An 18,164-nucleotide genomic window follows, 5' to 3' on the forward strand; every position below is an offset into this window, starting at 1 on the left:
TTCAATAGCACAATAAAAACAGACAAAGGTAAAAATGACATCATTTAAAGTTTTTCTGGACCTGGATTATAAGAAGTTACTGTTTATAATATCCAAGAAAAAGGTTGATTATAACACACTTTTTAATTAGGCAGATGACTACCATTGCAAGAGTAAAACAAGAATATTTACTTGTTCTCTTAAAGTGAAGTTCAATTAACAAAGCAAAAGGAAGTAATTTAAGGAATCCAGGTAACAACCTACCAAGTAGTAGAAGTGCTATGCCACTGAAAGACACATAAAAAAGACTGAGAATTTTGCTAACTTTCAGACAAAGTCATTTTATGAGGTGGGGAGTGGGAGATAGGGTAGGGGAAGGGTGGCTAACAGCTGGGAGGGAGAGGCAGTAGATGCATTGGATAGGTATGGAGAATCCATTGGATAGGTAGGCAGAACCATGTTCTGGCCACAGGCAGGGCGAGTTGTGCACAGAGCATGAGGACATGGAAGAGTGGGTTGTAGGGGAAGGGAGAGGGGAGGGGGGTGTAAGGAAGAGGGTGTTGGTGCAAAATAAGTCCTGAGGCAGCGGTAGAGGTGGGTGTGGGGCAGAGGCAGAGGCTAGCTCACTAGAGCCAGTGTCACACTCACATCATGTACATCTGCTTCCTCTCCCTCCCCGCTACTAGTCACCATTCCTCAATACTCCCTCCTGCTCCCCACTCCTTTCTTTCTTTGTCCCACTCCGTCCAACATAACTCCCCACCTCAGTCAATCCGCAGGGACGGCACACTGTAGTCAGTCACAAAACTGTAGATGGAGGGAGAGGGAGGGGCAGAGGGAGGGAGGAGGGAGGGGTGGGGAGAGGGGGGAGGGGGGGGAGAGAGAAAAAGAGAGAGAGAGAGAGAGACCCAGGAACTTTACAAATTTTTGAAAAGGAAAATGTTCGAACAAAACATTTAAATGACAATGATTTACCTGTGAAATTCTGATTTGGTCGCCACATGGGAGAATTCACATTACGCTCCTCAGGCATCTCTGCAGGATCCTCATCTGCCCAAATGAAGAAGTTGCACTGTTGTGCTGGGTTTCCACATTTATAGAACTGGCGTCCTGATAAAAATAAATCAAATGAGTGACTGCTTTACATGAAGAAAGACAAAGAAAACCTTACAACAAACAAGTAAACAGTATTATGAAAAGGAAAGTTGCTACTCACCAGACAGCGGAGATGCTGAGTCATGATAGACACAACAAAAAGACTGTTCCAATTAAAGCTTTTGGCCTGTAAGAACTTCATCAAAAATAGACAACAGACACACACACACACACACACACACACACACACACACACACACAAACGCTACTCACACACACGAGTGCAGTCTAAGGCACCTGTAGCCACACTAGAACAGTCTTTTTGTTGTGGCTATCTGCGACTCAGTATCTCTGCTATATGGTGAGTAGCAACTTTCCTTTTCATCATATTGTTACATTCCTTCTTGGATTTTCCATCGTTTGAAATATGTAAACAGGGAAGAAATAATAATCGAAAGATTACACTCTTCCTCACTTCTTTTCAAAGAAATGTCTAGTTTTATTTAATTTGTATCCACTATTTTTACAAAAACCACATTCTAAATCACTCTTTACCTGTATTAGGCCCTTCTTTCCGCACTGTAAGCAATATAGCATTGACAGAGCAACCACACATAACTGCATTATTGCCACTGTCACTTCTGCTTCTATTGTCAGTTCTGGTTGCTGGATTGACAAAAGACTGTCCACCCCAGTTCACATTTCTTCTAGGATTTTCATTGTTTCTAGACTGACTATTGTCTCTGTCTAAACTCACAAAAGTTGATCCGCTATTAACACCTCTGGGGTTTCTTGCAGAGACTGTTGCACCCACTGCATTTCCTGTAGCCCAGCCACTTGTTGAACCAACTGTCCTATTGTTTCTTTGAAAGGACTGACTAAAATTAGAAAGTGGATTATCTTGTTGTTGCGAAGGTGGCCTGTTATCTCCATGTGATGGTCTTTGCTGGGTACGGCCTCCTTGTGTGAATGTACCAACACCAGAGTCAAATGATCTGCTAACTGTACTTCTGGGAGTGTTCTGCCCTACAAAAACAATTATTGCATATATATTAAATAAAATAAAAGCACACAATATTATTTGTTTATGTAACAAATGGAAACAGTGAAACTGTGTGGCTTGATAGCAAAATGGTTCAAATGGCTCTGAGCACTATGGGACTCAACTTCTGAGGTCATTAGTCCCCTAGAACTTAGAACTAGTTAAACCTAACTAACCTAAGGACATCACACACATCCATGCCCGAGGCAGGATTCGAACCTGCGACCGTAGCGGTCTCGCGGTTCCAGACTGCAGCGCCTAGAACCACACAGCCACTTCGGCCGGCGCTTGATAGCAAAAAACACATTTGTAATTAGTTATAATATAATGTAAATGGATAGATAAAAAATCTACTCACCAAGCCACGGCAGGGGGACACACACACACATGTAAAAGGCCGGACAGTGTTTACAGAATGGCTGGTATATGACGTGTCATTCCACAGGTGGCTCTCCCTTTGATAGTATATGTTTTGCCAGTTACAAGGCTGGAATAGGTGGTGGTAGGAGGGTGCATAGGGCAAGTCTTGCAGTGGGGATGGTCACAGGGGTAGGAGCGATGTGCAGGGAGATGGGTGCAGAAGGAGCACAGGGTCTGACAAGGATATTGCAGAGATTTGGAGGGTGGCAAAAAGCTATTCTAAGTGTGGTGGACAAAAATTGCAGACAGAATGCATCTCATTTCAGGGCATGATTTTAGAAACTGGTACATTCAAGACCAGGATAGTACTGAGTTACAAGTGGTGTGTTCTGAAGTTATATTTTGGAGGGATCAGCAGTAACAGGATTGGACATGATGACCTGAGAAATCTGCTTCTGAACTAGGTTGTTGGGATAATTACATCTAGTGAAGGCTGAAGTGAGAGTGATGGTGTATTTCTGTGGCATCTACTTCTGAACAAATACATTTGCTTTGAATCCCAGGGCTGTGTGGGAGGGAACGTTTAACATGGAAAGGATGGCAGCTGTCAAAATATAAATACTGTTGTTTGTTAGTAGGTTAGATGTGGACGGAAGTGCGTAGCTGGCCTTCGGTGAGAATGAGATCAACTTCAAGGAAAGTGGCATGGATTTCAGAATAGGAGCATGTGAAATTTAATTGGGAGAAGGTATTTAGATATTCCAGAAATTTTAACAGGCAGCCTCACCATGAGTCCATACGGCAGAGATGTTATCAATGTATCTAAACCAAACCAGGAGCTGAAGACTTATGGCAACCAGAGCAGCCCCCTACAAGTGACCAATAAAAAGGTTCGCACATAAAGGAGCCATCCTGGTTCCCATGGACATACCTCTTATCTGTTTTTATGTCTGGCCCTTAAAGGTGAAGTAATTGTCAGTAAGTATAAAGTTGATTAAGGTGAGCAAATAAGATATCATAGGCTTGGAATCTGGTGGGTGTTGACTGAGGAAATATTCAGCAGCAGACAGACCATATACATGGGGGGTGTTAGTATAGAGGGAGATGGTATTAATGGTGATCAGCAAGGTGTATGGTGGGAGGGGATGAGCACGGATTTCAGACAATCTAGGAAATGGTTGGCATCTTTGATTTAGGAGGGGAGTCTTTGTACTATGGGTTGTAGGTGTTAATCAACTAAGGCAGATATACAGTCAGTAGTACTCTGAAGCCAGTAACTATAAGACGACCAGGATGATTGGGTTTGTGGTAAGAAGTGGGGGTGCGTCGTTAGGGTGGGGTATGTATATAGATGATGTACGTAGAGGTGTCAGACAACCAGAATTGACCTTTGCTAACATTCTCCTGTTGGTCAAGTATCACAGTGGTAAATCCTTTGTCTGCTGGGAAGTAAATGATGGGGTCATCAGCTTTTAGAGAATGTAAGGCCTGGAGTTCTGCAGAGGACAGGTTATGGTCATGTTGTAAGGGCCTGAGGAAACGTTGTGAAGCAATGCTGGATGTGAGGAATTCTTGGAAAGCTTGTAAGGGATGATTTTGAGTTAGTGGTAGTGGATCAAACTAGGACTCTGGTTGGAACTGTTCAAGGCAGGGTTCAATGTCATGTTAGCTGTTGGAAAGGTTTTGGGATTGGGCTGCAAAGTGATATTTCCAGTTGACATTACATGTACAAGAAAGTAGGTCCATCACCAAAGCAGCATGGTTAAATGCAGGTTTAGGGCTGAAAGCAAGGCCCTAGGATAATAGAGATAATGCAGGGGGGAGGGGAGAGGGGGGGAGAGAGTGGAGGAGAGAGTACTTTGGATGAGAGGTTGAGAACACTGTACTGTTGTGACTGGTTCTTGTGATAATGAGTTATTACAGGTCTGGGATGTTATGGAGGTTGGCCAAGCTCAGTTTGTAGGAGAAGATTAGTGGTTGACGGTGTGGCTGTTTGGGGAGCTGCGGAGGAACAGGAAGGGAAACACCACTGTTGAGATAGTTTAGGAGAAGGTGGGATAGCTTTTTGAGGTGAAGTATGGCATGTTGTTGCAGTCTGAAGTTGGTTTGGCAGATTATACCATCCAAGGAAACATGAGGGGCAGACAACTGCAGGATCTTGTAGAAGGAGAGAAGTCTGGTGGAGTGGACCATGATCCAAAGAAATGATTGGAAATTAAAAAAGAAAAGAAAAAAAGGCAACGTCATGAAAGCAGACGAAATTAAAAAAAAAAAAAATTGACCACCAAAGTACTTCACTAGGTATGGTTCTGTTTTAGATGGTGTGTCCTCATCTTCCTCTTAACTTTGAGCTGACTGACACAATTATAAGGGGACCTACAGTTTAATGCAGACGCTAAACCACATGAAGCTTGTCATGTTTCACATTAACAAATCATTGCCAGAGGCAAATGTAGTAAGAGTGACAGAAAAAATGATGGGACCAACAAGGTATCAAACTCTGAACCTTTGGATTTGCAGTCCAGCACAAACCCAAGCAGCCACAATTATCAAGAAAAACTGGAATACTGAAACTGTCAGCATACAGAAAAGAATCTGCAAACTTTATGATGTTTATTCATACCTGATCAGTGTGACATTTGTTGTCATACTTTGGATTGGAAGCAAGAAAAATTAGAGATCAACTTCTGTCAATATTGAGACTACAAAGGCATAACTTTAACTCAGATTGCAGAGCAAACCTGTCATATCTTTGCTGGGGAAACTATTCTCAAATTTCTTGAGATGAGTAAGGGAAACTAAATCAGCATGGTCTGACTAGGATATGAACTGCACTCTTCCCAAAAGTCACTGAAATTGGCTACATAACATAGTAATTAGATGGTTTGATTGTACTATAAAAATTGCAGGAGGAGTGTTCACTTCCCACCTGGTGTAAGGGAAAAAATTGACAGAAACAGATGTTCATTTTATACTTGAAATTTTAAAACTATTACTTGGCCAGAGAGAGCAGCAAAAAGAAGAAAGTGCATGAAAACTGATCAGAACTGAGCAGAAAGGCAAGCAATTCCAAACCTCTACTTAAAACATATACAAAGTACAAGGATGACATATTTATTCTCATTTCTTTTAGTACACAACTCAAATTTTATTCACAGACGAATGAGCTCGAACAAGGATTAAAATGGTTAAATTGGAAAAAAGTATAAAAATAGCTAAGCCTGAAAATATATTAATCCTTACATTGACAACAAAACAGAAAGGGATACAGACTTCACAGATTATTTACTGATCATATACTGCACCTATACTGCAAATAAAAGATGGAAGCTAATTATCACATGGAAATTACCTCTCTGTCTGCTGCAGGGCAGGATTAATCTTCCCTGTTCAAGTTGCTTTATGGTCTTATTGACTCCACTGCACAGGTTATAGTCACAAAAAGCACACAAAGTAAGAAAAGACTCTATCCTTGGATAAGGACTACTTCTTTCAATGTCAAATGTCTTACATCTCAGGAGTACTGAACCCACACAAGCCTGGAGAAGAGGACAGTGTGTGTGTTCTCCTGCCACAGTGAATGCAGAACATTTTGGATTACTCGAAAATTGCTTTTTCTTTCTCCTGAAGAACACATTTCTTACACAAGTTACGAAGGAGAGGTAAACTATCCCTAATACAAAGATTCATTAGTTACATTATCTTTAGCAGCTATGCACAAACTTTACATCACACAAAATTTTAGGAACTTTAATGACTTAAAAAAATGTCGAGTCAGCCCCCCCTCCCCCTTTTTTTTTAAGATAATTGTCTTGACAGCCAAACTCTTTACAGATTATACTTAAGCAAGTAAAATGTTTTATGTTTCCAGAATTTATGTTTGTTTTATGTTTACTCGATGACACACAAAATTAAACTGTAACAATACTGTGTAGTCCACAGAAAAAAGAGAGGGCAGGCACTGAACCAAATGAAAATATGGAGAGGTTTTCAATGTGTAAAATATGCTTTAGACTGAGTCTGTCACTGCAGACACTTCACTGAGGCACACTCTTCTGCATAACAACATTCCCAGAAAAGTACTTCCAAATTAGCCATAACAGTAAGGATCAGAAAGAATATCACAATAAAACTCTCCACAACCCAAAGTTGGTTTGAACAACAATTCTTTATGAGGCAGGTCCTATTGGTTGTGGCATTCCCTTACCTTCCTCCAACCTTCAAACTGATTCATCCAGCCAGTTGTAGGGAGACCTACAGTTTAACATGGACTCCAAACAATAATGCTACTCAGCATTTTCCACAATTCCAAATCACTGCTGTAAGTCAAAGTAGTGTGAAGTGACAGAAAAATCATTGGATTGAGCAAGAATTGAAATCTGGATCTGATGCACACACTATACGCCGCACTAGGAAAAATAAATGTAATAAAATGGGTAGGAAACCATGTGAAGTAGGGTAGGTGGGGGCAAAGTCCTGTCTGGGGTAAAAACCCACACCTAGCTTTTGAATTGACTGCAATCGATTCAGGAGTCGACCACCAGGTGGCTTGTTTGTCTTATTGTAGCTCACTGTTTCATGAAGGTTCATCCCGGGAGATCGTTCCAGAGGTGAGAACATGAGATAGGTCCATTTTTTACTACTTATATACAACTTTTCTGATGTTTTACTTGAATACTATGTATGAAAGGATTTGAAAAGATGATTAAATGAATTACTGGAGTGCACAACTTTGTTTAAGCTCCACTTTCAAATGGAAATAATTGCTCCAATTGGTCCTCAAAATCAGCAATGATGCATTTGTCAGAAAATGAGAAATGAGGCAAATCCTTGCAGGTATTTGGGATAAATCCCCACAGATCTAACAATGTGATGACAATTCTTCAATGAAAACCATGTAAAGATGACATTCAACACACACTGTGTGGTGATATCATACTTGAAGGTATAATATTGCTGTCTAAAATAATGATTTAGGAGGAATGTCCTGGCAAAGCATAGAAATCTGTGCTTCTAACATTGACACCCAATAAAGAACGAATGGAAGAAGAATACATGGGAAAATAAAAGCTTGCTACTAGGGAAGAAAGATCTAGTATGGACCAAACAGCCAGAATCTTCGGAATCAGATTCATACTTCTCACATCATGATATCAGCTCAGCTATAAATAAAGAACAACAACAACAACAACAACCACCGCCTCGGACTTCAAGAAAGAATCATATTTCCCTATCACACACTGACTTCATTTGAGAAAAGTATAGGGAAAAACAGAAACTCATTCCAGCTCTTTCTGGCCAAGATAGTTTCAATATACCAAGAACAAGGCTAAGAAGGTGTATTTCACAAACAACTTCCAGGAGCCCACAAATTTACTGAGTCACAGGAAGAGTCTTTCAGTACCATCCACAATATGATAATGAAACTATCAAAAGGCACAGTGATGAGCACAGCATGGTTCCTTAATGCAATAACTTTTTCAGAGGACATAACAAAGTACAATGTTTACTAGCTACCTAGAAAGCTCAGCCTCAGCCAACTGAAATCTTTCCGGTTGCCCTACTAACACTCCTTTCATGGAAAAGAAAGAGGGGCTTAATTTCAACTGGAATAGGGTTACAACACTGACCAGGGAATTTTTTTTAACTCACTGGAACAAGTTGGCACCAGAGATTAAAGTAGTGCACATGTATTAAATCACAATGTTTATGTACAACAATTTGCTGCTGCACCATCCTGGCAAACATGATAATGGATAGACATGTGATGTGTGGGCAATGGCACTGGGCAAGGTTGTGTGTGTGTGTGTGTGTGTGTGTGTGTGTGTGTGTACCCAATATAAGTCGAGCTATCCCACAGCTGCTGATCAAATGCACACACGGCACACATGGACTAAGATTGGTAGCCTTCTGAGCTGATACATAAACAACCTTCTCCTCACATCCCTTTGCCAATGGCACTCAATGTATTTTCCTCTTCCCTGCCCCACACCACTGTTAGAATATAGGTCAACTTTCAAAAACCAAACTTGTGATTTTTATATTTTATTGCAAGGGGTGGGGGATCATACAGTTGAAGAGGCGCATTCTGGAACCAGAAATTTTAGAAACTTAGCAGTGGAAGAAAGTACTCTTTCTGTAGAGGTATTTTTAATCATTATGTTCAAATATATGAGATATTTAAGTGCAACATAGTATTGGGTAACTTTGATAAAATACAACAATGTTACAAATGTTACTTCAAGTGTCCTCATTATGTATGCTCACATCCTTTTTTATCCAATTTTATCTCAAATGGGGCAAAGACCTGCAATGTGGGACTTTACCCCATTTTGTGGGGTAAAATTCATCTTTCTTTTAATAAATTGCAAATCCAACCCATGACTTCAATTTGAAATTGTGGGAAAATCTACCTATCATTGACCACAATATCAGAAAAACTGAAAATTGCAGAACTTTACACCCAGCTACCCTACTTTATTTGCTGGACAGAAAATCACAAATCATGCAGTAACAGTGTGGAAAAAGACCACTGCACTGCTACAGCCATGATTAATACATCAGCGGGTAACATGTAGCCTGACACGTTATTCCACCAAAGACCAGTTTCATGGCCTGCAAATCAGGGATTAAAATCAAAATATCACAAGAGTTTTGCAATACCACATGACACAAAACCAGATAGCAACTGTGACAAGCTTGGACTTCCTCTGCACCTGCAATTCATAACAGAACATGTACATACAAATCAAGGAATGTTTTGAGAGTAATTTTGAACCATATGAGATTAGAATACAACACTGATTATTTCAGTAATTCTTTTGGTGTCCATAATGCTACGACAATGCTGGCAGCCAGCAAACTGGTTATGGCAGCCACCAACAGGGTGAACCCATGCCATGTGTATTTGAAAGAGCCTCTTCTGTCGGAGGCAACAAAGTAAGGTGGCTGCCAATTCAGTTCACTTGTCTATTTGATCAGTTCACTTGTCTATTTGACAGTTTTGAAGCCAGACCCACTGATATTCCACCACACACAGATAATTGCTTGTTGAGGGGGTCTCTCTCTCTCTCTCTCGGTTTGCTCTCTTGAAATATTATGTGTGCTGTTGACATTTCTGGCTTGTGTACAGTTTCAATTGGTTTAGTTCTGCAGATATTATTCTGTGAATTTTTACTTTTAAACCCATACCCCAGGAATGTGTTGTAAAAGTAGTGACAAGCCTGTATTGCGCACACTGGTTGTTTTGTACCATCACTGAGAACTGGTTTATGGAACAATGGCAGCAAATGCTGCAAATACAACAGTAGCAGCAGCAGCAGCAGCCGCAGCAACTATAGCAACATGCTGTGGTGCTTCTGCAGGTTTTGACATCTTGAGAGCAACTGCGGCAACAGGTTCCACCTTCCCTAGCTCCGTCTGGCTTTTGGGCCGTTTGATGTATGTTCGGAGAAGTGGGACAACCAGCTGAACCTTTTCTTGCTCTACTCCAAGGCAAGAAAAGTTAGTGACCCTGTAAATATTAATGCCCTCATCCTTTCTTCTTATTACTTATAAACTTGGTGCAAAAGCTTTATCTGCACATGGACTCCACTTCACTGTAATTTGAGTTGCGTATGGCACTGACTGCACAGTTTGAGCATAAATTGCATGCTGTACCCACATGCCTCAAGTTAAATCAGTGACAACCGCACATTAATGAATTGTACATGGAATGGCTTGCAGAGTTACTTGGTGTGTCTAGAGATTGTAAGTTTGACTGTAATCAGCGTTGTGTGTCCTACATGGATTCCATTACCTGTGATGTAAGTATCAGAATAGCTAGAAATAAGTCATTTCAAGCAAAGGCCTCAGAGCCACTTCACCCATCTCCAGCTGATGTGGGACAGTTGCGTGAGCTGTCTGTGCTGGCCCATGAAGCCTTTGCCAATGAGCACCACTTAGCAGAAGTGGACTACTGTTGTTTTTCCCGTAGTATGTTGTCAGTGGACACAGCAGGATCTCGTTCCCTAGAGGCCGATGATCCCAGACCACCCTTGAGGGTCACAAAGCAGTCTTGACACCACTCCATTAGGTAACTTAATAAATAAGGGAGACACTAGGAATCAGTTTTTACCATTGTCCAACCAACCTTCACACAAAAGGCGAAGTGGTCATCACAATTTCTGGTCCAGAACGGGAGACAGTAAAGGCTGTCCTCATGCAGCATCAGGTAGTTCTTTAGATAGTAGGGCTTGCCCCAGTTGCCACACCCAACGTAAGTGGCAGAGGAAATGTTTGCATTTAAATAAAGTTTGTTTCAAGTGCAACTGCAGGGACCAAACTGCTGCTGTCTGAGTTCCACAGCTAACATTTTCAATGTTGACCAGCTGTCTGTTAACACAGTCCCTAAGCCAAGCGCCTTCCATGCCAAGCTCATGTATCTGGCAAGTGGCTCATAAGCTCGTGCCACAATTGTCTATTTTTGGTCGCTCAGTTGAGTTTCAACTCTATACTGGGGATACGGCCTCAATGATCAGTTTAGCTACATACCATGAGCTGGTTACTTCCCTGTTACAAATAGTCAACAGGACAGTGATCTCCAGTAGTTGCCAACAAATTTTGTTGAGGAGTATTGCTTGTGGTGGCATAATACATGAATGTGGAGAAGCAAACAACATTATTAGTGGACAATTCTGCTTCCGTGTCAAATATTCTTGGGTTGGACGCTTTTACGGCATTTGATTTCCAAGTTATTGACAACATTAATTTGGCGTCACCAGCAATTCTTTTCACAACCTTGAGTCGCTCTTGCAGTCCCATAAAACTGTTGTCTGAGCCAACACTGGGTAAAGCAAGAGATTTTCTGGGGCGTATTCAGTTTAAGCCTTCTGCAAACCCCGAAGTTTTGCCATACTTGCCATTTGCTACTAAACAAGTAGTTAAAGCAGAATTACAAAGACTACAGGCATTAGGGATTATTTCATCTGTAGTGTTGTGTCAGTAGGCAATGTAGTTTAATACTTAGACCTGGGCACTTTCGCCCTTATGTGCCCATTTTAAGGGGGCAGGGATTTGATATCTGCACTTGCCGATAATGTCCGGCAACAATGGATGTGGCCTTCCAGTTTGCTAGTTTTTACTTTCAAACCTGTACCCAGGGAATGACTTGTAAAAATTGTATGGAAGGATTCTTTTCTCTAATGTTGACCACAGATACTAAATAACATTCAAGTAGGATGTTTTCTGGTGGCTAAGGAGATGATATAACTGAATCATGTGAATGGTAGCCAATAGCCTCATTACACAGATGCATTAGGCATTACAGAATGTCCATGTAATCCTTATATATAAATCAGTATTGCTACGTAACAATAAGACCAACAGAAGAGGAGGGAACTGTGGTTCATACCATACTAGAACTACCTCCATGTTTATGTGCAGGAAGAAAACACTCCAGCACATAAACATAACCCCCGGAAGTGTTCTTCACATGTAAACTTGATCTGTTATTGGAAATAAGACAGAGGACACATCATCAGACCACTTTATTCTGTTCTCATCGCAAGTCCATAATCATGACATATTTTTATCTTGCTAATTCATTGTTTGTGATGATCAGAGCTGTGGATATTGTCACCTAACTGGAGACATCAGGCTCTGCAGTTCCTGTACACTATGACAGCAGAAACAGTTTTTTGAGACACTAACAGGCTACTGTCACCATTTGTGTCACACTAACTCGATGTCTATTTAAATTAAGGCTTTAATGTTGATCATTATAATCACTAGGCATTGATTTTCATACACTGCTAATGTTATATGATGATGTGTAAACACAAATCATATACCCAATCGCCACAATGGGCACCTTTGCTTTTGATGTACTAAACAACCTAGTAAACTTTCGTACTCTTGCAGTATCAACCAAAAATTCAAAAGGTCCTTCTCAAAAGTGCAGTGGTCTGTCATTGCAAACTGACATATATCTGGAAAATTACAGAGATAAATATATTATGCAATGGATACCATAATGAAGACTAGCTTCCATTACTGTAATGTTCCATCTGGAACGTACAGATCTCCTCTATTCAATAACCATTCTCAAATACATTCATATCAACTGATCAACATTGTAAAACATTTTTCTGGAGATGGGCTGGAGTAATTCATATGAACTGGGCTCTGTAGTAGGTGGCAGCTGGGAATCCAATTGAAACTCTTTGGTACATGTGAAGCAGAGGTGCAGGAAGCAATGGCAGAACTGTAGGGATGGAGAGAAGGGAGGATATAGATGGACATTACTAAATCAGTGTGGAAAAGGGTAAGGGATCCATAATGAGGGATGGGGGCAACAATAAAAGTGACTAACACGAAAAATAAAAGTGTGATACACAGTCTGGTGCAAGCCTTTTAATTTGGCACCACTTCAGTAGCTGGAGTGCTAATTTAGCCGCTGCTTTTCCTCATGCAGTTTTTCATTTGGCATAACAAGACTCAGTGGATCTTATTCCAACCTTTCCACCCTAAAAAGATCTGTGTTAGTTACTGAGAGTTGCTACATGTTTTTCTCGGCAGTAGCTCAAGAGCACTAAGCATGAGACTGCAGAGGTGGTCTGTATATAGAATAAGGGGCAGGGAGACGTATGAAGCTGCTGGAAGTGGAGGGGGGGGGGGGGGATATGTTGGTGAGGATTGAGGCTGCCAGGAAGGAAGTGGGTCCAATGACATATGTTTTGCGAAAACTCAAAGCTAGTACAACTGAACTGGGAACAGGAGGCAAGAAGGAAAGTGTAGTGTAACATATCATTTTGGAGAAGTGATGTGCTGCACAAGCATTTTTCAAACCAACAAATGATGATCGACAGTATAAAAAGTTTATTTCTGTAATGAATTAGATAATCTACTGTTTGGATGTACGTTTTCTTTATGAGTTAGTAGTAATGTTCCAACTGATAAAGCACCTTTGTATCATGTAACGAATGTAAACAAGAGTGCAATATATGGTAGCGCATTTTGTCAGAAACAAGAACCAGCAGAACATTGCAAAAGGAAGGGATATTTTCAGTTAGCTAAATGTTCTTGGATCTCTTATCTCAGTCTTCTGCTTGCAAATAGATGATGAAGTCATGGCACATGGAAACTTGTGTAGTATATGATACAGTAGTTGTAAATTGTTTTTTGATGGAAACTGGTGTCGCATCACACCACACTAAATGAATTAGCAAATTAAAATTTTACATGCATCATATTTTTGTATTCTTATTTTTCACCATCCTCGGCTTTATTTTCCCTTTATGCAATACACATTCAATTGTCAACAATCTGTAATAAATGCTTGATCATATTTGTGAGTAGATGATAAATTTATTGTAGCAAACTGTTGATTTTGATGAAAATAAAAAGTAATAGTCCAAATCACAATTTATTTTTGTTCTTCTTGAGATAAGCTTGGCCTGGAAACTTAGTCTGATGATGTGGGTGTGGTTTCCCCTCCCCCAGTGCTGAGTTTTCAAAATTACAAAGGACAACATACAGTACATGGAACAAAAACTTGTACAGAAACCGGATTGTGTTGTAAGGGTCGAAGAACATGGAAGGGAGGTAGTAGCTGAGAAGGGAGTGAGACAGTCATACCCTACCCCCATGTCATTCAGTGTGTCCACTGAGAAAGCAGTGAAGGAAACAAAGGAGAAATTCATTTAAAAAATTTGAAAATGTAAAAAATTTAAGGTTTGCTAATGACATCTTAATTCTGGTAGAGGGGGCAAAGGAACTGTCACTGCTAGCTTGTACATTTGGCTGTCTGTGTGTGTGCATTACTGTGGTACTCTTAATAGAAAAAAAAGCAAGAAGAACTCAGTAGCTAGTATTAACTATTTTCTATCGCATGTTTCTGTGTACCACACACTAATCCTCTATGGGTGAGAGGATGCCTTTCTCTTATTTTACATACATTTCTGTTCAGAAATTTACATTATTGTTATAAATGAAAAATCAGTTGAACAGAATGGATAGTGTCTTCAAACTTTAGATGAATCAGGAGAGTAAAGTATAACACATACCACATTTTTGTATTTCTATTTCTAGCCAAACAGTAAAGACAAGAAAGTGTGGTATTAAAGAAGAATGGATAGATGAGACAACAAATGAAGAAGTACTGAGTCGAGTGGAGAAGAAAAGGTTTTAGTGCACAAACTGAGTAAAAGAAGGATAGGTTGAAAGGACAAATGAAGAAGCATCAGAGAATAGTTAGTTTGGTATGAGGGAGAAATTTGGGGGATAAAAATTGTAAGAACAAAACAAATGTTGAGTACAGTAACCAGGTTCAATTGGAATTAAGTTACAGCAGTTATTCAGTGATGAGGAAACCTGCACAGGACAGATAATGTGGGGAGTGATGCATCTAACCAATCTTCAGACTGAAGACCACAACAGAAACAACAAACATAATTCTGCTCCTTTATATATGCACATGCACTACTTACAGCTTTGACAGTAGGAGTAGAGGTAGTTCAGCCTCTTTTTGTCTTCAATTTTCTGCTTCTGCACACTTTACTATACTGAACTTTATTATGATACAGCTGCACCTACCACATGCTGTAATGGCTCCAACATCTAACAGCTCTAAGAGCTGCTGATCACAGCCTCCTAAGCAGCCAGTATGTTCAGATCCATAATATGCTCTTGCTCTATCCTGGCTAAACTTGAAGTGCACCAATTTTACGTCTGGCCCACACTGAAATATTTTTTAATTACAAATTGGAATAATTGAGATTAGAGAAACAAGAAAACTAAGATAGTAAGAAAGCACACAGAATTTGTCAGATACAACATACATAGCAGACCTGGCCAAACAGCATTTTGCTAAATCTCTGACCACACTCCTGCCTCATTCTCTGAGCACAGTGGCGAGCGGGATTGAGGGGCCAAGCGGTAAAGGAAAAGGAAGGCTGCAGCCGGATGATGCTACAGCAAGACTACTGGCTTACCATAGTTTGCTAACAATGCCAGCTGTGTTAAATTAGGTTTTCATTCTACATTAGGAATACTATACACTTGCCCAAAAAAGTAAAAAGTGGAAAGATCACATAATTCAATACTGAATGGAAATTTCTTTACTTTTCATATAGCTTGAAGGCCATGCAACGTGCTTAATATGCCATCGCACTATTATGTGCTACAAAAACATTCACTGCAATTAGGGAAAAAAGGCTGAGTTAAGGGTAAACAGAACAATGACATAATCTTTCATGGTCGACATCACCAATTATTTGAAATCCTTAAATCTTTAATGCAAGAGAAGACTCATTTGGAAACAGATATGGTAGACAAGAGAGACGCTATCAAACAAAAATTAATTCTATGGAAGAAACAGCTTCATGTTGATGACATGGAACATTTACCAAAACTCAAGGCAGTCATTTGTGGACCAGACATGATTGACTACATTTCAGTAATTGACACATTTCACTGAGCTGTCAAAGAGATTCCAAGACTTTCTATAACTAAAGACTGATTGTGATTTATCTGTCAACCCATTCTCACTTTAATTATTTAATTGGATAGATAAAAAATCTACTCACCAAGTGGCGGCAGAACACACATAGAAGATTGTTGTAATTTGCAAACTTTCGGAGCCAGTGGTTTTTGCTTCAGGCAGAAGGGTAGAAGGGGGAGGATAACGGGTGAAGGAAAAGGACTGGACAGGTCTAGGAAAAGGGGTAGATTTTGGGAAAGCCATCCAAACCGCAGGTCAGGGGAGGCTTACCGTATGGGATGATCAGTCTTCCCCTCTCCTCCTATGCAGTAAGTCTCCCTTGACCCGCGGTTCTGGGTCACTTTCCCAAAATTTACCCCTTTTTCCTAGGCCTCTCCAGTCCTTTTCCTTCCTCTTCAACCATTCTGCCTGAAGAAGTAGTCACAGGCTCCAAAAGCTTGCAAATTACAACAATCTTTTATGCATGTGTTCTGCTGCTGCTTGGTGAATAGATTTTTGATCTATCCAATTAAATAATTTTGTCAATAATTGATTGTTTTCATTGTCACATTCTCACTATAAGCTGCTGATGTACTTCCTGTTAACCTCCAACTTCAGCTGACAGATGTATATTTTAGCAGTAATATCCTCAACTGCACAGAGAAGCTGCTAAAGTCATTTCAATGTATGTGTGCAAATGGTTTTTCCAGTAATGAAACTGACAAAATCCCACTAAAGATCATGTTTAACAGATTTTAAGGTGCTAATAATCAAAATGTGTATAAATGTATAAATATCAAAACTTAATTTTAATTGCCTGTACGTAAAGCTTTTAGTAGTTCTTCTTATTGTATTAGCACTGTAAAATGTATTTATTGAATTAAGTAGGAAAGTTATTGCTTTGGTAGAAAGAAAAAAACCTCAAATACACACTAGTGATAAAATCCTGCTTATAAAAGTATGCTGCAATTTTTGCCTCTTAGAAGTTTTGCAAACATGTCGTCCTATGTTTTCCAATCGCACAGCTTTCACAATATAGGTGTATCGCTCACACACCTTGTGCTTACAGCGCACAAGCATGCTCTGGGAGTGCAAATATTGGCCAGGCCACACACACACACACACACACACACACACACACACACACACACACACACACACAGCAATCTAATACAAAAAATAAATAATGATGGAGAGATAAACACTAAAAGACGTGTGGTACAGGATATCTCCACTGAATGGAAAAAGAAAAATGGAGACAATTTCACACAGCTATTATGTTTTACTCATTAATCAATCCCTTTCTAGTTTTCTCGTTAAACTGGCCACTGCTCTTCTTAATTTTTCTCCACAATCTTCTTATAACTTATATTTTAATATTCTTACAAAAGTGTTCTGCTACTGTACCCCAAGTTACCATATAGCTGTCAACAATTTTTACAGTTACTTCACTTTAATTTGTAGAGGTCAGAAGAGCTTAAGGCTTGACACTGGGTGGAAGTCACTGTTAAGTGACAACACAAGTGAGAAAATGTTTGCTGCATCTTTCATGATGGACTAGAGTGATTATAAAAATTATGTAAATGTCATGAGGTAGGCAAACTGGTAACTGGCATTTCTATATGCTCCAGAATATTAAAAAAAAAGTATAGTAAATCACAAAGTGTTTCATGGAGACTGGAAAAAATATCAGGTACACACTAGAAATAAGTAATTCAAAACATGACTTCCAGATTCAGTTAAATGATTTCCATGTGCACCATCAGAGATGAAGTAAAATGACACCTGGTAATGGTCCCTGGCTAAAATACTGTGTTTATGTCCTGCAATGAAGGTACTGTGCTGGAATTTACATGACACAATTTCGTATCCCATTCCAACTGAAATAAAGCTTCAGATTTACAAATAAAAAAATTATTACATATCAAATAGGCACTCATTATTAATAAACATTTCTTAGTGATGGGGTGATTACATGTTAAAAATGTCAGTTTCAAAAGAACATGGCAATCAGTCAGGGTGTGGTACAAGTTATGAATGGAAAATTGCACAAAGGGATAAAAACAGCCGACAAATGTGTCCCAGATGACTGTATTAGGAAGACTACTCCATAACTAAAAAGGATCCTCATCCATATGGAACTGGATGCTTTCATAGGGTGTTACCACAAATCATAATCTACACACCACACAACTTGTCAAATATAATCTGGATTTCATTTCTACCCCT

At 39.8% G+C, this 18,164-nt stretch overlaps 1 protein-coding gene across 3 annotated transcripts in view; it reads right to left on the reverse strand.

Annotated features, from left to right (window-relative positions):
• LOC126236443 (DNA topoisomerase 3-alpha) overlaps nucleotides 1-18,164 on the reverse strand; it is a 222,279-nt gene that overhangs the window by 32,086 nt on the left and 172,029 nt on the right. For all 3 annotated transcript variants that reach the window (XR_007544915.1, XM_049945758.1, XM_049945757.1), the window contains exons 13-15: nucleotides 15,050-15,194; nucleotides 1,630-2,100; nucleotides 955-1,089 (exon numbers count right to left, since the gene is read on the reverse strand). Coding sequence is in view for 2 of the 3 variants with exons in the window: in XM_049945758.1 (XP_049801715.1) it covers nucleotides 955-1,089; nucleotides 1,630-2,100; nucleotides 15,050-15,194 (751 nt within the window). In the remaining variant the exon portion in view is untranslated. The remainder of the gene's footprint in view (nucleotides 1-954; nucleotides 1,090-1,629; nucleotides 2,101-15,049; nucleotides 15,195-18,164) is intronic.

The sequence above is a fragment of the Schistocerca nitens genome, chromosome 2, assembly GCF_023898315.1.
Source record: "Schistocerca nitens isolate TAMUIC-IGC-003100 chromosome 2, iqSchNite1.1, whole genome shotgun sequence".
NCBI classification, from domain to species: Eukaryota; Metazoa; Arthropoda; class Insecta; order Orthoptera; family Acrididae; genus Schistocerca; species Schistocerca nitens.